Here is a 25,282-nt window from a genome sequence, read left to right on the forward strand (position 1 = left end):
AGAGTGCCATGGCATCACAGCTCACAGCAACCTCCAACTCCTGGGCTCAAGTGAGTCTCCTGCCTCAGCCTCCCAAGTAGCTGGGACTACAGGAGCCCACCACAACGCCCGGCCATTTTTTGGTTGCAGCCATCATTGTTGTTTGGTGGGCCCGGGCTGGGGATTTGAACCCTCCACCTTAGGTGTATGTGGCTGGCGCCTTAGCCGCTTGAGCCACAGGTGCTGAGCCGCTAGTTTTTTTTTTTTTTTAAGAGATAGGATCTCGCTCTTGCATTCCTGAACTTAGGTGGTCTACCCATCTCGGCCTCCCACAGTGTTAGGAGTGCAGATGTGAGCCACCACGCCTGGCTTTATCATTTAATTCTTTTTTTTTTTGAGACAGAGTCTTACTGTGCCACCCTCGGTAGAGTGCTGTGGCGTCACAGCTCACAACAACCTTAAACTCTTGGGCTTAAGCAATTCTCTTGCCTCAGCCTTCCAAGTAGCTGACACTACAGGGGCCCACCACAATGCCTGGCTATTTTTTAGTTGTAGTTGTCATTGTTGTTTAGCAGGCCTGGGCCAGGTTCGAACCCTGCCAGCCCCAGTGTATGTGTTCAGCGCCCTAACTGTTGAGCTACGGGTGCTGAGCCTATCATTTAATTGTTTAGAAAATTCTTGAGGTTTGCAATACTCTTTCCCATCTTACAAATGAAGAAATCTGAAGAGTTAATTATGTTGATTAAAGTCAATATTAGTCTTTGAGGTAAGGATTTGAATTCCCCTCATTCAACCCTCTCTCCTGGTAGTGTTATGTAGCCTGTTGGTACCTAGATTTTATGTAACACACTCTCAACTTTATTTTAAAATAATCCTAAAGCTTTTATTTATGTATTTATATATGTACATATTTATTTTAAAATCCTTATTCACTCACAACTCAGATTTAATCTCTTAGGTAGAGAGTTCACTGTAGTGCTGAATGGCCCTCTCTTGTTATTATTCAAACTATGCTAATGACCATCTGTGAGATAGACTTGTTCATGTTGTATCTTTCTAACCCGGGGCAGCCCTACTCCAGGCCAAATTGTTCCTCTATGTCAGTGGTTCTCAAGCTTCCTAATGCCTACTTAGCAACAAAAATAATTTTATGGTTGGGGGTCACCACAACATGAGGAACTGTATTAAAGGGTCGTGGCATTAGGAAGGTTGAGAACCACTGCTCTATGTAAACCTGATAGCATCAGATACAAGTAGTCAGACTACATTAGGAGCACTGGATTCTACTGTCTTTCTTTTCTTCCAGGACCTATGGAATATCAGTTCGATTATTTTTCCCAAAACTAGTCTTTAGCTTGTACCTTTTTGCAAATTTCTAACCTCAAATCACGCAAGCTGTCAGCTTTACTCTTATCCAAGGTCCTAAACAGTGCTGGTAAATTAAATCATGTAACCACTTGAATTGGTGCCTCCGTATATTTTTGATATCCTGGAATTTTGGTTGTAAACCGTCATAATGTTATGTATGTCCATCAGTTCCCTTTCCTTCCCCTCAGTGGTGTTTCAGAACATCCTTCTTCTCCTCAAGCATTCATCCCACAGGGGGAAATAAATAAAAAATAAGTGAATGTTCTTACACATGAACTCCTACAACTTCTAGTACCTCCATAAAAACTTGTGTGTAGCTTTACCTGTCTTTCTCAACTGATTTTTGGTCTCCTGTCTCCTAACTGTCCCTTCTAGTTACTTTATCTGTGTTCTGTCTCCTATCACTTCGTGTGTCCTTGACCTTGCTTTAACAAATATCTTCCCTATGTCTTTAGCATCTTCTCTGGTTCCATTCCCTTAGTTCATGTACATAGACACTTGTATTGTGTCTGTGTACACGTAAGTGGATTTTCTTTGCTTTAAATTCTTTCCTCTAATGTGCTTCTCCTTTCAAAATGAACAAACATGATCTTTAAAAATCTGGTAATAATCTCCTTTTTATGTTCTCCCCAGGGCTCTATTCTAACACCCTTTTTTTAACTGACCCATTTCATAACTGTAGGTGTTTTCACCTGTCACCAAAATGCTGATGACTCTCTGATCTGTGTTTCTAGACTGTCAGGATGTGCTTTTGACGACTCTTGTCAGGGCCTGGGACTGGCCAGGTCTCGGGCCTGGCTTAGGTTCCGGATGCAGACCGCTAAGCTACCTTGCTCAGGAACAGTTTCTCTTAAGTGCTGGAGGGCTATCTACTTTAGCTGGAGGGAGAGAGAGTATCTTAGAGTAAAGCAGTCTTCTTAGAACAGATAGATCTTAGTCTTTAGCAGAGCTTGGTAATCTTCAGCAGAGAGACGCCGTGCTGGCGTTCTGCAGGCAAAAGAGGAGACAGAGTCAGAGTAAGTGAGTCCTTGATAGAATGTGCATGCTTTTTGTCTGCCTTCTCCTCCAGCCTAATATAAGGCTGAGCTCGTGCCTCTCAACACCACAGGTGTAGAGATTGCCAATTCACCAATGCTCTCATCATCTCACGAGCTCTCTCAGGCTTGTTATAACTAAATCTTTCCATGCCCTTTTCACCAAGGTGTTCCGTTACAGGTATTTCTTATAACTCTTAACTCCTCCTAGCCATAAGCTATGCGGGCTGCTACACTAGACCACTGTCCTTATTTTAAATTTTCATATCTAACTGCCTATTGGACAGTTTAATGGCAACTGGCCCATCGTGGGATCACCTCAAACTCAATATGCCCTAAACAGTTCATCATCTGAATGATTTTTTCATGTGCTCCTTGCATTATCCATACAAGATGTCTTACATATTTGTTTATTCAATAAATATCAGTTGTATATTATGTATCAGGCACTATTCTAGGCAATGAGAACAAAACATACTAATTTTCATCCTAATAGAGTTTACATTTTTGGATAATAATAGCTAACATTTCTTGAGCTTATAATATTGGTCAGTGTTAACTTCTGATTTTTGCAGTAACCAACGAGGTACATTTTACTACTTTTCACATTCTACGGGTTCCTTTTATAGATCTTTTATCATGTTTTTATGATGGATAAGCCTTGTTAAATAAATGAATAAGTGCCTGCATTAATCCTCCTAGAATTACAGTGAAGAAACTTTAACCAATTTAATGTCACTGGGCTGTAGAGTTAAATTCCTGGGTGTAGTTTGTGGTTATCTCAGTTGTAGTTGACTGTGATGTTAATTTCAATAAAAAGGAAATGTTTTATTTAATCAGGCATTTTTATATTTTACCTGTAATTTATGACACTTTCAGTTGGTCAGTAACTCTCAGAGGAGAATCAGTTGTCTTTACTTCGGGTTACAAGCATATTTGAGAAACAAGGAGATTCAGGATTACAGGAAAATAGATTATTTAATTGGAAGCCAAATGTGGTCCCTAGGAAGTAGAGTTACAAAGTCAGGCTGTTAATAACTTGGCCCCTTAAACATGTGTTCAGCCTTAGATGTACTGTCATCATCATGCTGCCTCTTCTCTCTGATTTTGCGTTCACAATATTTAAAGACAACCAGGTGTGAGCAGATGTGGGCCCGTGCCTGTAGTACTAAAAAAAAAAAACCTTCGGAAACAAAAGAGGACAAATTATTTCCAAAAAGATAAATGTCATATCTATCACTTTACTCATGGCCTTAGTAGTCCATAGTCTCTTGCTCTGGTCATAAATTTATTCTTTGAGAAAGTTCAAATACATTAATTTGTCTAATTAAAGTGTTAGAATGAGTTGGCAGGAACCGGGTAGGTCATTTAGTCCTTCCCAGTTAGTGGATTTGGTGTGCTAGTGATTTTTAGCTCATCTCTTGAAGTAACTAACAATAAATGACATTCATTTAGGCCAAGGGTAGTAGTTCATACCTGTAATCCCAGCATTTAAGGAGGCTGGGAGGATTATTTGAAGTCACGAGTGTGAAACCTGCCTCAGCAACATAGCAAGACCCTGTCTCTATTGAAAAGGAAAAAAAAAAGCTAGGTTTGGTGGCACATACCTGTAGTCCCAGGTAATTAGGAGGCTAGGGTAGGAGGATTGTTTGAGCTCAGGATGGTTTAAGGCTGCAGTAAACTATGACCACACATTACTGCACTCCAGCCTGGGTGACAGAGTGAGACCTATCACAAAAACAAACAAAATATTACTTTCACTTGTACAACACTTTGATATGGTGACTGAGATAAAACACTGAAAATGTTGCAGGAAGTAAAGCTACTACCATAATGAGTAATTGCTACAAATATGTATAGAAAATAGTTACTTAATGTTGGACTCAACATAGCTAAGAGACTGTGATTGTGGTCAGTTTCTGATATGCTAATTGTCACTCTAGGTTATTCAGCACGTTTGGAAGGGAATGAATGTGACTCAATTATAGAGCAGACTTTGAATTTGCTATCATTTATGTTTAAAAAGTAAACAGTTTGGTAGCTTTGTTTTTATTACAAATTACTTGGGATGTTTAATCTGTCATCTGATGCTGACAAAGAAGTACTAATTCAAGAAGGTAATTAGAGGTTAGTGAAAATTCATTAATTTTTTTCCATCTAGGTTTATGGACCCATAACTTCTAGTTCCCTGGTTAAGAACCTCCTGGCTTATCAGGAGATAAGCCCAAGTAGTCTAGACTAGGCTCTTGGAAAAAACAAATATGTAGGAATTTGAATTAGAGATACTATGTAACAAGAGTTTTGAGGCTAGGCCTACACAAAAGATAATCAACAATGGCAAGATATGACACATATGGAAGGGCAGAGCCACGAAAACCATGGGGGAAATTTCCTGGAATGCTGTTAACTAGACCCTGAAGCACCCCCAGATTCATTTATGTGAGCCCATAAATTCCCTTCATGGTTCAAGCTATTTGAGTTGGATTTTTATATTATTTTGAGGTAATGAGAAGGTTCCTAATTGATAAATTGGCCCAGAAGAGATTAGCTAGGTACTATGAGCCATAACAGGAGCGAGTAATATTTGTTACTCTAAAAACAAGGCTTGGAAAGTAATGTTTCCAGATCCTGAGGACTTTGAGATTATGCCTCAAGACCCTGGAAGGTGGGAGGCCATGGGAGAGGGGGTGGACAGCAGAGTTCTGGCTTGGGCTCTTCACCCTTCAATTTTAACCAGAAGTCTCACTTTTTAATCTCTTTTATTAGTTTCTATGTAGTATTTAGTTTGAGTTAAGGTTTCTGATTTTTAGATGAATTTGAAACACTGAGACAGACACTTTAGCAGTTCTTCTGGCATGGAAGAATGTATCTTCAAAATAACTCTGGGCATGCGGTAGAGAGCATAATCAGGACTCACATTATCATCTTTTCTGACAGCAACCATGCAAGGCAATTTTAAGCACATGAGAAAGAGGTTATAAATAACTTTCACAAAGTCACATTGCTAAGTGACAGGCTCAGGATTAGAACCCAGGTCCATGTGACTTCATCATTTTTCCCTCACTATATGTCAATAAATCGCTAGATTATTATAAAACACATATTTTCTAAATATTAGAATCTCATCATTGTTTATATTTCATTGGTTCTGAGTTTAGAGGCTAGAGGAAGGGGGAAAGATAGTAGTAGTCAGTGAGACTCAGCCACATATGCTCTGAGTTAGGTGGTTATGTCTTAAGAAGATGAGATTTTAAGAAGTACATAGCAGTCTGCATTATGTAGGAATGATTTATGGTATTGGAGTTCATGGAACTCAGTAGAAGATCTTTTGCTTTGTAGCATATGGTGGAAGGACTCATGTGTTATCACCATATCATCATGGTAAATGACCCTCTTAAAGATTTTAGAGTTTTAGGAAAATCCCAGTGAAGATTACTGACTAAAATTATATAAGGTGTATGTTAAAAATGTGGCACCATCCCATCCTTATTTACAGAGATTTGAATTTACTAAACATTTCTTTATTCTGTCTGTACTTATATACAGTACCTATTTTTTACACAGTGATATTCGATGATTTGATTATTCTGTGCATTTTTTCTGTTTCAAGATGACTCAAGGAGAACTACATCTACTGCTGTAACAGAACCTGGCCCTCCTGCAATGCCAAGGTTACCTTCCTGCTGTCCCCAGCACTCGCCATGTGGAGGGTCATCACAGAACCACCATGCATTAGGACATCCTCATACAAATTGCTTTCAACAGCATGGTCACCATTTTCAGCATCACCACCACCACCACCATACTGCCCACCCAGCTGTCCCAGTTTCTCCTTCCTTTAGTGATCCTACTTGCCCTGTGGAAAGACCTCCACAAGTACAGGCACCTTGTGGAGCAAATAGTAATTCTGGTACCAGCTACCACGACCAGGTATGTAGAATTTGATGGGTCAGTCTTTCTTTCCTGCCTCCTTCCCTGCTACCCTTTACCCTCTCCTTTTTCATCTATCTTCCTTTCTGTTGTCCCTTCCGTTCCTCCCTCCTCTTCCCCTTCTGCCTTTTCCCCCTTCTTACTTTCTTTCTTTTGTAGATGTCTGAAAAGTCCAGTGTGAGGAAGTAACCACTTGAGCTAAAGCCAACCCACCTTCCTTTTGTTATTGTGGTGCTTTCAGGAGGAGGGAAAGAACCCTAATGATAAATTTTTGTACTAAATGAGTCACATTTTTACATGAAAAATGGCCTAATGCAATGGTCTATGGGGGTTTTAAAATTAAATATTATGATTTTCAGATGATCTAAGTTATTGCAACTAATTGAGGGGACCAAGTATGTGGAAAGTAAGAAGTGATATTTAATCTAAAAATCACTTTTTTATTCTGATTTTTTTTTTGATGTTTTTAGTTACAGTTGCATCTGATCTTTGAGATTTTAGCTCAAGGTGTTGAGCTCAAATTTAATTTAAAAATCACTTTTTTATTCTGAGATTTTTTTTGATGTTTTTGGTTACAGTTGAATCTGATCTTTGAGATTTTAGCTCAGAGTGTTGAAAGTATAGTGTCAGCCTAATTCACGAGAAATTGGAAAATTCTCCTGGTTTCTTCCCTTCTACCTGCTACTCTAGAGTTCATTGTATCCTCCACTCATCTAGAAATAAACAGCCTTCTCAGATGTAAACCTGTAGCATCGTTTCTCAGGAACAGATGAGGTTTTTAGTTTATAGAGAATTGAAATATCAGCAAAAAATTTTAAGTAAATTAGTTCATGTTATTAGTGAATGTTTGAAGTATCCAATATGGTATATTAAATTAGTTTTGGTGATTCCATGGGATAAATGAAGTCAGGTATTATATGCTGTTTTAACTTTTGTTATGTCATATCTTTTTTTTTTTTTTTTGAGACAGAGCCTCAAGCTATTTCCCTGGGTAGAGTGTGGTGGCTTCACAGCTCACAGCAACCTCCAACTCCTGGGCTCAAGCGAGTCTCCTGCCTCCACCTCCCAAGTAGCTGGGACTACAGGCGCCCGCCACAATGCCTGGCTATTTTTTGGTTGCAGCCATCATTGTTGTTTGGCGGGTCCGGGCTGGATTCGAACCCGCCACCTTAGGTGTATGTGGCTGGCGCCTTAGCCACTTGAGCCACAGGTGCCAAGCCTATATCATATCTTTATGTAACTTTTTTTTTCCCTTTTGAGATAGTTTCAAGCTGTTGCCCTTGGTAGAGTGCTGGGGCATCACAGCTCATAGCAGCCTCCAACTTTTGGGCGTAAGCAATTCTCTTGCCTCAGCCTCCCAAGTAGCTGGGACTACAGGTGCCCATCAGAATGTCCGGCTATTTTTTGGTTGTAGTTGTCGTTGTTTGGCAGGCCCAGGCTGGATTTGAATCCACCAGCTCCAGTGTATGTGGCTGGTGCCCTAGCTGCTGAGCTACAGGCACTGAGCTTCATTATGTAACTTTTGTTATGTATAGTTGTGATATAAATCTAAGTGTTGCATACTTTAAAACCAATTTTCCTTGTTGTTTCAGGGAAAAACTCTAACTTTGACATGTAATATGATAGAAAAAAATGCAAAAAAAGTCATAGAGAAAATTCAGAGCAACTGCTTTTCTCTATCACTTGACCATTCCTAAAGTGCATGCTTCATATTTTTAAATTTCAGTGGTTAGGCCAGGCACAGTGGCTTATGCCTATAATTCTAGCCCTCTGGGAGGCCATGGTAGGAGGATTCCTTGAGCTTAGGAGTTTGAGACCAGCCTTAGCAAGAGTGGGATGCTGTCTCTACTAAAAAATAGAAAAACTAGGCAGGTGTTTTGGTGGGTACCTGTAGGCATAGCTACTTGGGAGGCTGAGTCAAGTGGATTGTACAATCCCAAGAGTTTGAGATTGCTATGAGATGTGATAACCACAGCCCTCTACGCAGGGTGACAGAGTGAGACTCTATCTCAAAAAAAAAAAAAAAAAATTTGATGATTATCTCTTCTTCATCTGACAAAAATAATTAAGAAGGAGGGAATTTTTCTTTTATACAATAAAGGTAGTTGCTGTTATCAGTAGGAAATTTGAAAGAGTTTAATAGAAAATCTGATTAGAGAGATTTTAGGTGTTATTTTTGTTGTAGGAATAGTTCTAGATATTAACTGATTGTTTGAACTTTTTCTGTATCTTGGGAATGAGAGAGCATGAAGATCTTTCCAGGCTAGGTATAGTAGTTCATGACTATAATCTTAGCACTTTGGGAGGCTGAGGTAGGAGGATCACTTGAGGCCAAGAGTTCAGGATCAGCCTGGGCAACATAGTGAGACATCATCTTTATATAATAAAAAAAATTAAAAATTAGTCAAGCATATGTCTATCATCTCAGGTACTGGGGAAGATCACTTGAGCTTGGGAGTTTGAGGTTGCAGTGAGCTATGATCATGCAACTTGTACTCTAGCTCAGGCAACAGACCAAGGTTCTGTCTCAAAATAAATAAATAAATACATAAATAGAAAGGAAGATCTTTCTAACAGTCTGAATGAAAGGATTTGCTTAAAAGTATAACTTCCGGCTCAGCGCTTGTGGCTCAAATGTCTAAGGCACCAGCCACATACACCTGAGCTGGCGGGTTCGAATCCAGCCTGGGCCTGCCAAACAACAATGATGGCTGCAATAAAAAAATAGCCAGGTGTTGTGGTGGGCGCCTGTAATCCCAGCTACTTGGGAGGCAGAGGCAGGAGACTCACTTGAGCCCAGGAGTTGGAGGTTGCTGTGAGCTGTGACGCCATGGCACTCTACCCAGGGCAACATGAGGCTCTGTCTCAAAAAAAAAAAAGTATAATTTCCTTTTACTAGAAATCTGGGTTGAAAAGAGGTCTTTTAAGTATATCAATAGTAGGAAAATGGTGAAATGCATCTACCAGCTTCTCATACATTTATTAGAGAGCTGCCAAATGGTCTGTCATTCACTGAATATTCTGCTGTTGAATTAATAAATAACACAGCTGGTTTGGGAGATCAGTTATTTTTACAATGTTTTCTTTTAGTCTAAGTCAGTTTATTATAGGTAGAATCTTGTTATAGCTGTGTTCAGTGTAAAGTAAATGTAACTAACGTATACACCCATCTCTAAATAGAGGTATTCTGACTGCAAGAAAAATTTGAGAAAAATCAATAGGGTCCCAGATATTCACTGACGATAATGGGTATGAAAGTGAAGAGAGTAAGATTTTGAAGGTAACAATTTGAGACTCTCATAGATGTTTGTAGGGCTCTAAAATTAGCCATGTGCTCATGAGACAGGCCTCAATGTACATCTTTGGGCACAGCAGGAAGTCGAGGAATGGAAAGAGCAAACAACTGATCTGAGGATTTGTGATTGTGTAGATATCTATGACTGAGTGCCACATTGTGCATAGGAAGAGAAAAATTAGGCCTGCAAACATAGAAGTTGCAGTAGTCACTTGACTCTACAAAATAGCCTTTACTATACTTGCTCAAATGTGATGTGACATACACGAGTCCCCCCTTCCTCCCTCTTTTTTTCTTTCTTTCCTTACTTTGTTTCCTTCCCTTTCCTTTTTCCTTTTTTCCTTTTCTTTTCCCTTTCCTTTCTTTTCATTATTTAGCCCTTAGTAGAAGGCCATGCCATTACAGCTCACAGCAACCTCAAACTCTTGGGCTTCAGCAATTCTCTGGCCTCAGCCATCCAAGTAGCTGGGATTATAGGCACCTGACACAATGCTCAGCTTTTTTTTTTTTTTTTTTTTGCAGTTGTTGTTGTTTAGTTGGCTTGGGCCGGGTTCAAACCCACCAGCCTGGGTTTATGTGGCTGGTGTCGTAACCATTGTGCTACAGGTGCCGAGCCTTTTTTTTTTTTTTTTTTTTTTTTTAACAGAGAGTATCTTCCTACGTTCACCAGGCTGGCCTGATAGCCTGTGTTCAAGCAATCTTCCCTCCTCAGCCTCTGCAGAGGGACTATAGGCAAATACTACCATACCAGGCAGCTTTCTCTTTTGATTGTTTAATTAGCATGATTTATTGTTTATAATCTATGTGAAATAATATCATTTCCCATCTCTATACCTGTCTTGTACATTGATTTTTCTTTTTAGAATAAGGTTGAATGAACTGTTGGAATTGGGAAGAAGAGGGTTCTTGTTGATTTTTTTCCCTCCTCTTTTTATTCTTTAACTTTACCCTCAGTTCCTATCAGGATCTACTTTACTCTCTGAGCATGTTCTTAATCACTGACCAGCGATGACGCTAAGATTAAATTTGGTTACCTTCATAACATGTTGATAGTCTAGTCCATTTGCCAGTTGTAATCTAAATAGTAAGAAAGTGTGGAAAGGATTTAAATCATAAACATAAATTCATAGTCTCACAATATTTTGTTTGTTTGAGACAGTCTCACTCTGTTGCCCTGGGCAGATTGGTATGGCTTCATAGCTCATAGCAACCTCAAACTCCTGGGTTGGAGTAATCCTCATGCCTCAGCCTCCTGAGTTGGTAGGACTACAGGCACCTGGTCACAATGCCTGGCTAACTTTGTCTATTTTTAGTAGAGATGGGGTCTTGCTCTTGCTCAGGCTAGTCTCAAACTCCTGAGTTCAAGGGATCCTCCTACCTTGGCCTCCCAGAATGCTAGGATTACAGGCATGAGCCATTGTGCCTGGCCTTCACAATATTACTCTTTACTGTTATTTATCAGAATTGAGGACATATATTCTATTTGCCAACTTAACAGAACAAAGCCATTTACTTAACTAATTATAGACACATAGTATAGAACGGTGGTTCTCAGCCTTCCTAATGCTACAGCCCTTTAATACAGTTCCTGTGAGTCATGACCCACAGGTTAAGAACCGCTGGTATAAAAGAAGAAAAGAGCTCTTTTTTCTCCTTCATAGCTTCTGCTGTATCGTTACCTGCCCTTCCATTTCAACATCCAAAGTTCCTTTTGTTTCTGTTATCCCCTGAACCTAGAACTCACTGAGTGTAGAAAGACTACTTTGAGTCTTCTCAGGACTGCTGGGTGTCCTGGATCTCTGACAATGGATTGTCCTAGCTTTCTTCATCTCTAGTCCCTCAGCTTCCACTATTGAATAGTTCTTGTATATAATTCCATATGTAACATCAAATCTTTATTTTCATTAATCACATTTTGAAAAGTACAGTTATACTGAAGCTAAGCACCAAGAAGCAATTCTTATCTGTAATCTGCTCTAGAGTATAAAGTAAAGGTGTTTTACTCGAATGCTTTTAGGGAAATAAATTACTGATGAGTTACTTGAACCTAAACTCTGGTTTATTTCCCAACTTAGTAAATGGGCCTTCTGAAAATCATATTCCTAATATCCTAATACTGGCATGCCTTGGAAATACTGTGGGCTTGCATCTAGACTGCTGCAATAAAGTGAATATCACAATAAAGCAGGTTACACAATTTTTTTTTGTTTCCCATTGTGTATAAAAGTTAATGTTCATACTATAGTCTATTAACTGTATAATGGCATTATCTAAAAAAGTGAATGTACCTTAATTTAAAAATACTTTATTGCTAAAAATGCCAGTGATCTATCTGAGCTTTCAGTGAGTTGTAATCTTTTTGCTGGTGGAGGATTTTTGCAGCCTCATTGTAGATGGCTGCTGACTAATCAGGATGGTAGTTGCTGAAGATTAGGAAGCTGTGGCTATTCATTAAAATAAGAGAACAATGAAGTTTGCCACATTGACTCTTTCTTTCATGAAAGATTTCTCTGCAGCCTGTGACACTGTTTGATAGCATTTTACCCACAGTAGCATTTTCAAAATGAGAGTCAGTCCGTTCAAAACTCTGCTGTTGTTTTATCAACTAAATTGGTGGAATATTCTGAATCCTTTGTTGTCATTTCAACAGTATTTACCAGCATCTTCACCAGAAGTAGCTTCCATCTGAAGAAACCACCTTCTTTGTTTCTCCATAAGAAGCAGCGAATCTTCTATTCAAGTTTTTTCATGAGATGGCAGCATTTCAGTCACATCTTCAGGCTTCACTTTTAATTCTTATTCTTTTGTTATTTCCACTAAATCTGTGTTCCTTCCTTCACTAAAGTGTTGATCTCCTCAAAATCATCTGTGAATCCTACGAACAACTTCTAGACTCCGGATAATGTTGATATTTTGACCTTCTCCCATGAATCATAAATGTTCTTAATAGCCTGTAGAATGGTAACTTCTTTGCAGAAAATTTTCAATTTACTTTGTCCAGATTCATCAGAGGAATCGCTATAACAGCTATAGCCTTATGAAATGTATTCTTTTTTTTTGAGACAGAGCCTCAAGCTATCCCCTTGGGTAGAGTGCCGTGGCTTCACAGCTCACAGCAACCTCCAACTCCTGGGCTCAAGTGAGTCTCCTGCCTCAGCCTCCCAAGTAGCCAGGACCACAGGCGCCCGCCACAATGCCTGGCTATTTTTTGGTTGCAGCCATCATTGTTGTTTGCCGGGTCCGGGCTGGATTCGAACCCTCCACCTTAGGTGTATGTGGCTGGCGCCTTAGCCACTTGAGCCACAGGCGCCGAGCCGAAATGTATTCTTAAATAATAAGATTTGGAAGTTAAATTACTCATTGTTTCATAGGCTGCAAAATGGAAGTTGTGTTAACAGGTGTGAAAACATGAATCTCTTTACGTCCTCATCAGATATCTTAAGTGACTAGGTGCATTGTCAGTGAGCAGAAATAATTTGAAAGGAATCTTTTTTTCTGAGCAGTATGTCTCAACAGTAGGCTTAAAATATTCAGCAACAGATGTGCTGTCATCCAGGCTTTATTGTTTTCTTTATAGTGCATAGGCAAAATAGATATAGCATAATTCTTAAGGGTCCTGGGATTTTCAGAATGCTAAATGAGCTTCAAGGTTAAATCACCAGCTACATTGGTCTTTAACAAGAGAGTTGGCCTGTCCTTTGAAGTTCGAAGTCAGGTGTTGGCTTCTCTAGCTACAAAAGGTCTAGATGGCATCTTCTTCCAATAGTGGGCTGTTTCATTTATAAGGAAAATCTGTTGTTCATTATAGCCTCTTCCATAAATTATCTTAGTTAGATCTTCTCGATAACTTGCTGCACCTTCTGTATCAGCACTTGTTACTTTACCTTGTATTTTTCTGTTAAGGAGACAGCTTCTTCTTTAAACCTCATGAACCAATCTCATCTTTCTTTCAGCTTTTCTTATGAAGCTTCTTCATCTTTTTCAGCCTTCACAGAATTGAAGAGAGTTAGGGCCTTGTTCTGGATTATGAGAGTTTGGCTTAAGGCATTGTTGTGGCTGGTTTGATCCATCCATATCACTAAAATTTTCTCCATGTAAGCAATAAGGTTGTTTCACTTTCTTATCATTTATGTATTCATGGAGCACTTTTAATTTCCTTCAAGTTTTCCTTTGGCTTGGTGCCTGTAGCTCAAGTGGCTAAGGTGCCAGCCACATACACCAGAGCCCTCTGGTGGGTTCAAATCCAGCCCAGGCCTGCCAAACAACAATGACAACTACAACCAAAAACTAGCCAGGCATTGTGGCAGGCACCTGTAGTCCTAGCTACTTGGGAGGCTGAGGCAAGAGAATCACTTAAGCCCAGGAGTTGGCGGTTGCTGTGAGCTGTGATGTAACAGCACTCTACCCAGGGCGACAGGTTGAGGCTCTGTCTCAAAAAAAGAAAAAAAAAGAACTTATCCTTGCATTCACAATTTTAACAGTTTGGCTAATTGTTTGGTCTGTCTCAGCTTTTGACATGCCTTCCTCCCTAAGGCATTAATTAGCTTTTGATTTAAAATGAGAGATGGGTGACTCTTTTTTTCACTTGAACATTTAGAGGGCCATTGTAGGGCTGTTAATTAGCCTAATTTCAATATTGGTGTGTCTCAGGGAATAGGGATGCCAAAGGAGAGGAGGAGAGCCAGGAGGATAGCTCGTTGGTATGGGACAGTCAGAAGATACATTTATCATTTAAGTTTACCACTTTGTATGGGCAGAGTCCAGGGTGCCCCCAAAACAATTATGATAGTAGCCTCAAAGATCACCAGAGAGCACCACAGCAGATAGATAATACAATAAAAAAATTTTGAAATATTGTGAGGATTATCAAAATGAGCCAGAGACATGATGTGAGCACTTGCTGTTGGAAAAATGGTACTGAGCAAAGTGCTATAAAATAAGGTGTGCCTGTAAAAGGAATCAGTGGTTTAATTTTTCTTTTTTTTTTATTTTGATATGTGAAGAGAATTAAGAGGCAAAGCTAATTCATAATTCTGCTTGAATAATTCTATTTTCTTTGTTATTTAGAATAATGTAGATTTGTTTACACTATTAGAATTTAACTTGATTGCTTGCTATAAGTATGGTTTTAAAATTTCTTTCTCTCTGACATTTCATCTCTATATACTAAGATGTATGTACTATTTAAGAAATAGACTTTAAAATAATATATTAAACTTTCCAGCCAGGCACAGGGGCTTATTCCTGTAATCATAGCACTCTGGGATGCCAAGGTGGGAGGATTACTTGAGGCCAGGAGTTTTTGAGCATAGCCTGAGCAAGAGTGAGATCTCGATTCTGCTAAAAGTAGAAAATTAGCCAGGTGTGGTGTCATACACCTGTAGTCCCAGCTACTTGGGAGGCTGAGGCAATAGGATCGCTTGAGCCCAGGAGTTTGAGGTTGTAGTCTATGATGATACTGCATTCTAGCCCAAGAGACAGAGCAAGACCATGACTGAAAAAAAAAAAAATTCATGTTGTGATATGACCTTACACTTGATTTTTAAAAATAAATTTTAGGTTTGAAGTATAAAATACTGCAGTTTTCACAACCCAAGATATACAGAGTGTCCATAAAGTTCATGTGCAGTTTAAAATAGTTTTACATTGTAAATTGCATATGAACTTAATGGACACCCTGTATTTGTTGTTGTTGTTGTTGTTGTTGTTTGTTTGGAATTCATTGAGTGTACAAAAAATTAGGTTACACTGATTGCATTTGTTAGGTAAAATCCTTATAATTGTATCCCATCCCCTTCTGTCCCCCGCTCCCCTGTATTTGATATATACAGTATATCCAAGAATTACTTTGGTACTCAGTAGGTCTTCATATTAAAAATACTACTGTTTTCAAATTAATTCAATAATTATATTTTTCTTGGGTTCATTAGGAATACTTCTTATTTGAGACAGAGTCTCACTGTGTTGCCCTGGGTAGAGCGCTGTGGTGTCACAGCTCACAGTAACCTCAAACTTTTGGGCTTAAGTGATTCTCTTGTCTCAGCCTCCCAAGTAGCTGGGACTACAGGTGCCCACCACAATGCCCGGCTATTTTTTGGTTGTAGTTGTCATTGTTTGGCAGGCCTGGGTTGGATTCAAGCCTGCCAGCTCTGGTGTATATAGCTGGTGCCCTAGCCACTGAGCAATAGGTGCTGAGCCCATTAGGAAGCTATTATACTTTTATAATATAATATGAAATGTGACCAAACTTCAGAAAGATAAAATATAATATTTTTGTTTTTAACACAGCAGGCCTTGCCAGTAGATCTGAGCAACAGCGGTATCAGAAGTCATGGAAGTGGTAGTTTTCATGGAGCATCTGCATTTGACCCCTGCTGCCCTGTTTCTTCTTCCCGAGCTGCAATTTTTGGCCATCAGGCTGCTGCTGCCCCGAGTCAGCCATTGTCAATAGATAGTTACGGATCAAGCATGGTTGCGCAGCCCCAGCCCCAGCCCCAACCACCTCCACAGCCTTCTCTGTCATCATGTCGACATTATATGCCACCTCCTTGTAAGTATACTGTTAACACAGAAAAAACTAGAGGCAGTATAAATGAAGCATTGTACATTCCTCTATGAAATAACCTTTCATTAATCCTAATTCATAAATTTTTAGTATTTACTTAGGTTAAAAGTATGGTGTATTTTTCCCATTGTATATTAAATCAGTCATCTGTTGATGGACATTTAAATTGTTTGTAGTTTTTTGAGTTTATAGAATAGTTTTCTAACAGTGAGATTGATTGCTATGTCATAGAGTATAGATTTTCAAATACTGTTAAAAGTTTTTCCCAAGGAGGTACACCAATTTATACTACTCATTGAAGGTGAATGAGAAAGAAGGTAGGAAATTTAAATTGGATTCTCTTCTGTTAGAGTCATTTTGACAACCCTGTCCTGGAGTCCTTTTCCTATGTGGTATGTGTCTATAACATACTCACATACAATGTACTTTCTTCCCTGCTCTCCTATACTTCTTTTTTATACATTTCCAGTTTTATTTATTTATTTATTTTTAGAGACGAGATCTTGCTATGTTGCCCAGGCTTGTCTAAAACTCCTGGGCTCAAGTGATTGTCTTGCCTTAGCATCCTGAGTAGTTGGAACTATAGGCTTGTGCCACCATGTGCCACTTTCAAATGCTTTAATTTACATGTGAATCTATTTGTTAAATTGAACTAGGGAATACAGTGTGGTGTAGTAGAACACTGACTTCAGAATACAGAGATCTGAGTTGACCTCCCAGCTCTGTATAATAAGCTTAGTAACTTAATCTCTCTGTTCTCACTTTCTTCATACTTCAAAATTCTCTCTCTTTTCTTTTCTGCCCAGCCTTCCCCACAGGAATAGTTCTTAACGTCTATAAATTTTACTTTGACCCAAGTCCTTTTTTCTTTTTTTTTTTTTTAGAGACAGAGTCTCACTTTGTCTCCCTCAGTGGAGTGCTGTGGCATCACAGCCCACAGCAACCTCTAGCTCTTGGGCTCAGGCGATTCTCTTGTCTCAGCCTCCCGAGTAACTGGGACTACAGGCACCTGCCACAATGCCCGGCTATTTTTTTGTTGCAGTTTGGCGGAGTTCAAACCCACCAGCCTTGGTAAATGGGGCCGGTGCCCTTACTCACTGAGCCATAGGCACCGCCAAGACCCAAGTATATTTATGTGCGTACGAGTACTATTAGTGCAATAAGAACACGTGTCCTTGGTTTTGAACAATTTATGGTCTTGATGAAGTGATAAAACACTTGTACTAGAAATGCTATTATTTATAAGTTTTGCTATTTTATCAATAAGGTTTATTGGTAAGATATATAAATAAAGCCAGGCACAAGCCTATAATTCCAGTTCCTTGGAAGGTTGACACAAGAATTGCGTAAGCCCAGGAGTTGGAGGCTGCAGTGCACTGTGATCATGCCTGTGAACACTACTGTTCTCAAACCTGAGATATATGCGTAACACTATGTATGATTAATTATTAAGTGACTCATATACACTTAATATATAAAGCTGCAAAAGGTTAATGAGTAAATGTTAGAACAAATCCTACATTACATTGCATCTGCAAGTGATATGTTGAGGTTTTTAGGAAGCAACATCAAGAATTATTTTTTCGCTGGCGGGAACACATAAATAGAAAAGGAAGGAAAATGATCTAGGGGAATGCAGAATAGATCACTGTTTATAATGGTTAGCAATTTGTTTTGTTAGGTAACCATTTAATTAAAGTGCTGCCTGAAGAGTTAAACTTAAATTGATTCATTCTGAAGCAAAACTAAGGTTTTAAAATACTTGTGAATTATTGTCTTGCATAATGACCACAGAAATGGAAAACTTTGAAGTGAAACTGGAAAAAATGCTGTAATGCTGTGAATTTGAGGAAGGATAGTTAATAGCATGATAAAACATAGTGAATTCTTTTTTGTGAATTCTTTTTTGTGTGTGACCAAGAGGTACTGAGCTTTGAGCCTTCTTAAAGAGTAAAGCATTGATTGGAAAACATGACTTTTATAAAATTGGTTTAGAAATTTGCCTCACACCTTACATTGGTTCTAATGAAAGTTTCCTTTAAATACATGTTAACAAGTTATCCTTTGAAGATACACAAAGTTATGGTTACTTAACTTTTGCCCCTGCTAAATGACTCAAACGTTAAAAATTGAAGAAAACCCACCTGTAATGAAACTATCAAAAATATCTTACAGTAAAATGAAATTTGGACTAAATTTGAGGAGACAAACTTTTTTTGCACACCAAGTAGTTGGAGATCTCTCAGGGTAAGAGAAAGATGTATTCTTCAGAGGGATTTTTCAGCAGTCTCTGAAACATGAAGATTTGGAATGAGGAAGGAACATCTTAATAAGGACTTACTTCCATGGCAGTTTCCTCGCAAATATGCCCCCTTCATCTTATATAGCATAGGAAAAATGACATGTGGTAGGGAGAAATAGACAATTTGGAAAAATATTTGTATCCTATTTTGTTAAAGCATCCGCAGTCACAGAGAATCCATAATGAAGAGATGAATAACACAATAGGCTAAGAATATAAATAGATGATTCTAAGGAGAACAAATATGTGGTCAATAAATAAAAGTTTTTTTTTTTCCTCAGATTCATATTTATTTAAAAAATTTAGTGACCCAGGAGAGTTAATCAGGCATTCCTGTGTACTGTTGATAGAAATACTAATATGGCAACTTTTGGGGAAGGGTACTTTGTCATTAGGTATCTGAATTTGAAATATTCTTTCAGACTCACAACTGCTTATAGGAATTTATGCTACAAAAACAATCTGTAAGTATGTGTATATATACCTGGATATATGTGAAAGAGAATGAATGAATACAGGAGGCATTTTTATTTATCACAGTTGGAGGGGGGGTTACTTCCACTTTTTATTAGTGGAGAGTTCTTCAATAAATTTGGTGTATTTCCTATAATAGAATGTTGTGAAGTTGTAAATGGAGTAAAACTGTATGTATTAATGTGAGAAGATATCTAAGATTATTCAAGGAAAAAGATTGCTTGAACAGATTTAAGCACTGATAAACTTTTCATAAAAATTAAATATGAGCAAACATGTTTAAAAGTACAGTAGGAATATGTACTTAACTGCAGGGTGCCTGTGTAACATACTTGAAATGTTTTTCTTGCAGATGCTTCTTTGACGAGGCCACTTCATCATCAAGCTTCTACCTGCCCCCACTCTCATGGAAACCCCCCTCCTCAGACTCAGCCACCACCTCAAGTGGATTATGTTATTCCTCACCCTGTACATGCTTTCCATTCTCAAATATCTTCTCATGCAACATCTCACCCTGTGGCCCCTCCACCTCACTTAGCCAGTACAGCTGCACCAATCCCTCAGCATCTTCCTCCGACACACCAGCCAATTTCGCACCATCTTCCAGCCACAGCACCTCCAGCCCAGAGACTGCATCCTCATGAAGTGATGCAGAGGATGGAAGTTCAAAGGAGGAGGATGATGCAGCATCCAACGTATGTTACACAGTGTTCAAAAGAAAATCACTTTTGCTTTTTCTTCTATTTCCATTGGTCTTTTAAAACTATAAAGCCTATCTGGGGGAGGTGGTGCATGCCTGTAGTGCCAGGTACTTGGTAGGCTTAGGCAGGAGGATTGCCTGCGCCCAGGAGTTCAAGTCCAGCCTGTGCAACATAGCAAGACCTGTCTCAAAAAATAAAACTATGACATCTTTGGAAATGATGTTGCTGTACTAAATGCTGTTTGCTAGGAAATTGATTCTTCACTAACCATAATCTTCCTCTGCCGCCTTCTGAATTGTAGGTGTTGATAAAACAAGTTTATATCATATTATTTAATGAAATCAAACCACTCTCAGCATATGTCCTAGGATCTTTTTTTTTTTTTTTTTGAGTCTCATTATGTCGCCCTCAGTAGAGTGCTATGGCATCACAGCTCACAGCGAACTCAAACTCTTGGGCTTAAGTGATTCTCTTACCGCAGCCTTCCAAATAGCTAGGACTATAGGCACCCACCACAATGCCTGGCTATTTTTTTGTTGCAGTTATTGTTGTTTTAGCGGGCTCAGGCCAGGTTTGAACCCACCAGCCTCAATGTATGTGGCTAGTGCCCTACCCACTGAGCTACAGTTGCTGCCCTAGGATCATTTCTTCATGCAAACCAATGTTTTGTTTCTGTAGTATCCCATAGTAGGGATTAGTGTTAAAATTGATTCTTCTGAGGAACAATATCTAAAGTAATCCAAGATTTGATTTAACTTAAATTATATTTACCATATGTTACTAACCAGAGGCAAGACAAATAAATATTAACAGAATTTTCAAAAACTAACAGTGAGGCTTGGTGCCTGTGGCTCAAAAGGCTAAGGAGCCAGCCATATACACTTGAACTGGCCAGCTCCAATCCCGCTTGGCCCGCCAAACAACAATGGCTGCAAGCAAAAAATGGCCAGGCACTGTGGCAGGCGCCTGTAATCCCAGCTACTTGGGAGGTAGAGGGAGGAGAATCACTTGAGCCCAGGAGTTGGAGGTTGCTGTGAGCTGTGATGCCACAGCACTTTACCCAGGGTGACAGCTTGAGGCTCTGTCTCAAAAAAACAAAACAAAACAGTGAAACAAGGGACAATGGCTCACACCTATAATCCCAGCTTTTTAAAATATTGACGCTAGAGGATCCCTTGAGGTCAAGAGTTCAAGACTATCATGGACAACATAGCATGACTCTGTCACAAAAATAAAATATAACTGGCATTGAAAAATAGTCTTAACTTATTTGTAAATTAAAATATTAAAATTTCCCAAACTTAGGACTGTTTTTTCTTTATTTTAATAATTTTGAATCTGATTTTCTATTAATAATTTAAGGCAGCACACTCTGTTGGTCTCATTCTATTTGCCTATTTTCGTAAATAGAGTTTTATTGGAAAGCAGCTATACGTATTTGTTAACTTGTTATTTATGGCTGTTTTCACATGAGAAAGGCTAAGTTGCATAGTCGCGGTTGAGACCATATGGCTTATAAAGCCAAAAATATTTCCTCTTTGATCCCTTACATAAATGTTCCAAAACCCTTGATCTAACTAATGATCTAATTTGTGTAGTGGCTTCCTTTAGCTTAATACTTTAAAATCATTACACAGGATCTCTCACTATTACTGCCGAAATATTAGTTTCCTAGGTGTTTTAACTTGTACTATATACATTCTTAAAAATACAAGGTGAAAGTTTTTCTGTTAAACTTTTATTCATTAAAATAATTGACTGTCATTACAATATAAGAGTGAATAGATCAGGTATAGTAATCCCAGCACTTTGGGAGGCCAAAGCAGGAGCATCACTTAAAGTCAGGAGTTCAAGACCAGCTTAGGCAATTGAGCAAGACCCCATCTCTTAAAAAAAAAAAAAATTTTTTTTTTTTTTTAAGAATTAGCCAGGCATGGTAGCCCTCACCTGAAGTGCCAGCTACTTGGGATGCTGAGGCAGAAGTAATTCCTTTAGTTCAGGAGTTGGAGGCTGCAGTGAGTTATACCTTTGGTGATAGAGCAAGACCCTGTATTAAAAAAAAAGTAAAAGTGAATGAATGAAGGAAAAGTTTCCATTTTCCTGCCTTGTTTGTTTATATAAAACAACCTGTTTGTAGTTGAAACACTTGGCAAGGAAGTTTTAATTTTTTTTAAATCAGTGGTTCTCAACCTGTGGGTTGCAACCTCTTTGGGGGTTGAATGACTCCCCTTTCACAGGGATTGCCTAAGACCATCAGAAAACACATATTTCCAATGGTCTTAGGAACCAAGATGCTGCTTCTCATGTGTGGAGGTCACCACAACATGAGGAACTATTATATTAAAGGGTTGCAGCATTAGGAGGATTGAGAACAATTGTTTTAAGTTTTATTTCTATTCTTTTTTTTTTTTTTTTTTTTTTGAGACAGTCTCACTTTGTTACCTTGGTAGAGTGCCATGGTGTCACAGCTTATAGCGACCTTAAACTCTTGGGCTTAATCGATTCTCTTGCCTCAGTCTCCCAAGTAGCTGGGACTACAACCACCTGCCACAATGCCAGGCTGTTTTTTTAAAGACAAGGTCTTGCTGTGGCTCATGCTGGTCTGGACTCTGTGAGCTTAGGCAATTCACCAGCCTAAGCCTCCCAGAGTGCTAGGATTACAGGTGTGAGCTACCTCACTTGACCTTATTAAATTCTTTTTCTCATATTTTAACTGTTGTAAAGAAGGTTTATAAGATAATGTTAAATTGCCGTTTTCCTTTGATGATTTGAATTAGAACCTTTAGAGGGAGGTTAAGTTTTCTTATTAAATAATTTTATGTTACAGTTTTATAATTTATTGACATAAAATTTTATGACTATTCTACAGATGTTTATAATATTCTAGATTTTTTTCTGCATAAGAAATAACCAATTATTCAATTATTTCCAGTGGTCTTTTTGTGTTCTGTGTTTCCAGGCGGGCACATGAACGCCCCCCACCCCATCCACACAGGATGCACCCAAACTATGGTCATGGGCATCATATTCATGTGCCTCAGACTATGTCTTCACATCCTCGACAGGCTCCAGAGAGATCTGCCTGGTTAGTATTTTGTTTATGCCAAGCAGCTTTTGTATAATAAGTGTTTCTGTAGTAGAATGCCATACAGAAGAGTGATGTAAAGAAACCTAATTCCCTGTTTTGCTGGGAGACACAGCCTCTGGGCAGGTAAAAGCCTGGAGAGGAAAGAGGAGGAGCTTGAGTTCTTGAGCCGGGAACCATGTCAAGCAGAGGTAGACCTTTTTTTTTTTTTAAGTTTCATTTTATTTCTCATTGACAAATAATTGTATACATTTTAAGAGTACACTGTGATGTTTTGATTCGTGTATACATTGTGGAAGGTTCAATTAGGCTAATAAGCATATTTATCACCTCACATGCTTATTTCTTTGTGGTGAGAATATTCGAAATCCTCTCTTATAGCAATTTTGAAATACACAGTATATTACTATTAACTATAGTTACCATGCTATTCAATGGAACACCAGAACTTATTCTTCTTGTCTAATTGAAATTTTGTATCCACTGACCAACATCTCCTCTTAGCACACATCCACTGCCCCTCCCCCCATCTCTGGTAACCAAAATTCTACTCTCTACTTGTAGGTATTGCACTATTTTAGATTCCACCTGAAAATGAGAGGAGTAGACCTTTTCCTGCTGTTTTTCAGGAGTGTCTGCTACCACACTTAACTCCCTAAACTGATCCTACTGTAAATAGCTTCTTTATCGGATCCCCACCTTTGTAGTCTTTATTTATTCCATTATCCCTAACTCCTGCCATTGACAAGAGAAATCTAGCCTGCGTGCTCCTAGGCTTGTGGTATTTCCTGGAGAAACAGAAGTATTTTTTCATTAAATTTTCTTTCCGAATCCATTGTGTGTAGGCAGTTATTGAGATCTTGATCCAGACTGACTTTTGAGGCAGAACATAAAGTGATAATAAATAAATGAAGATTTAGCACATACCAGTTTTACCTTTTCTAAAATTTTGTCTATACTTTATTATAAGGGGTAGAGTTTGCTATTCTAATTATCCTTGATGTGAACAACAAAGACACAATTTCTGGCAAACAAAAGCCCCAGGAGATCTATAACATTCAGATAAACCAAAAAAGTAAACTGCATTTTCTGTGTTCCTCATGTAGAATCAGGCTTTTTGATTAGAAGGGACCTTAGGACTCATTCATTGTATTTCCTTCCTTTGTAATATGGGAGCCAAGTATACATGCTTGCTCTTCATGTTCTCAAAACATTATTTTCAGCTTTCATTTCTGAAATAAAATTGAAATTATCATTTGTTAAATTTCTTGGCTAAATTATCTTTTTCTCTACTTTGTAAGTTAGAAATCTTAGATTACTTTTAAAAGTCTAAACATGCTCCCATTTCTTTGATAATAAAAAGACTATAAGGAGGACTAAAAGTTAAACTACTGTTCTCATCCTTTGTCAGGGAACTGGGAATTGAAGCTGGAGTGACTGCAGCCACGTATACCCCTGGCGCACTGCATCCTCACCTGGCCCATTACCATGCACCTCCGCGACTTCATCACTTGCAATTAGGAGCTCTTCCCTTAATGGTAAAAGAGAAATGTTTTGAAATTGTGACATACTCTAAAAGTAGCATTCCTTTTCTAATTTGATTTCTCTTATTGAACCTATTTTCTTTTAACATACTAGTTGTAATAGGTGTTTTCATAGAATTTGAGAATAATTTTTCTTTTTAGATGGAAATTATGCTATAAATAGGTGAATGTTTTCTGTATATCAAGATAATCTAATCTCAATCCACTGTTACTAGGATAATACTTTAGTTTTTTTTTTTTTTTTTACCATAAATAGTGGTAAGTGTGTTTTGATGTATTTGTGCTTTTATTTTCTAAATTGCAGAAGGACTATTGTAATTCTCTATATCTAATTTGAATAGGTTCTGATTTTGTTGATACCAGAATAAAATGCTAAAGAATAAGTTCAACAGACATTGAGTTTGCTATTTGGAATAAATACTGGTCATAGAAGTGGTACAGAACTGGGAGTGGTTTTATCTTATTGAGGGTAGAGGCTTTGCAAAGAAGGTTTCAGATAAGCTTTGTGGCATGTGTGATTTCTAAGCAGACTTTGGAGTTTGGAATGGTGCTTGCAGAGACTACAGTATGTAAAGAGCTATCTTGTAGCATACGCACTGGAACTCCAAGTATAAATTAGTGTTTCTAGATCTTAGAGGTGTAAGGCAGCAGCAAGAAAAAAAAAGCCTCTGCCAGGAAACTAGAACTCAGGAGCCCATGAATGAGGAAGGTCCTGATCATGTTTATGATTTTAGAGTGATTTAAACAGACTGTAGTTAGAAGGATCACCACCTCAGTTATGTAGAAAATAGATTTAAAGGTGGGAAGAGGAAACCAGCTAGCATATTATAGTAGAAGAGGTAAACATTGGGCTCAGCGCCTATAGCTCAACCGGCTAAGGCGCCAGCCACGTACACCTAAAGTGGTGGATTCAAATCCCCAGCCCGGACCCGCCAAACAACAATGACGGCTGCAACCAAAAAATAGCCGGGCGTTGTGGCGGGCGCCTGTGGTCCCAGCTACTTG

General features: G+C 38.6%; 1 protein-coding gene across 6 annotated transcripts in view; it reads left to right on the forward strand.

Moving 5' to 3' along the window:
- Positions 1-25,282, forward strand: part of RNF111 (ring finger protein 111) — an 87,137-nt gene that overhangs the window by 50,616 nt on the left and 11,239 nt on the right. For all 6 annotated transcript variants that reach the window (XM_023510087.1, XM_003784385.3, XM_023510086.1 and 3 more), the window contains 5 exons: positions 5,992-6,311; positions 15,895-16,156; positions 19,300-19,642; positions 22,608-22,733; positions 24,145-24,271. In XM_023510087.1, coding sequence (XP_023365855.1) covers positions 5,992-6,311; positions 15,895-16,156; positions 19,300-19,642; positions 22,608-22,733; positions 24,145-24,271 — 1,178 coding nt within the window. The remainder of the gene's footprint in view (positions 1-5,991; positions 6,312-15,894; positions 16,157-19,299; positions 19,643-22,607; positions 22,734-24,144; positions 24,272-25,282) is intronic.

This window comes from Otolemur garnettii, unplaced genomic scaffold, assembly GCF_000181295.1.
Source record: "Otolemur garnettii isolate 467f Iridium unplaced genomic scaffold, OtoGar3 scaffold00011, whole genome shotgun sequence".
Classification (NCBI taxonomy): domain Eukaryota; kingdom Metazoa; phylum Chordata; class Mammalia; order Primates; family Galagidae; genus Otolemur; species Otolemur garnettii.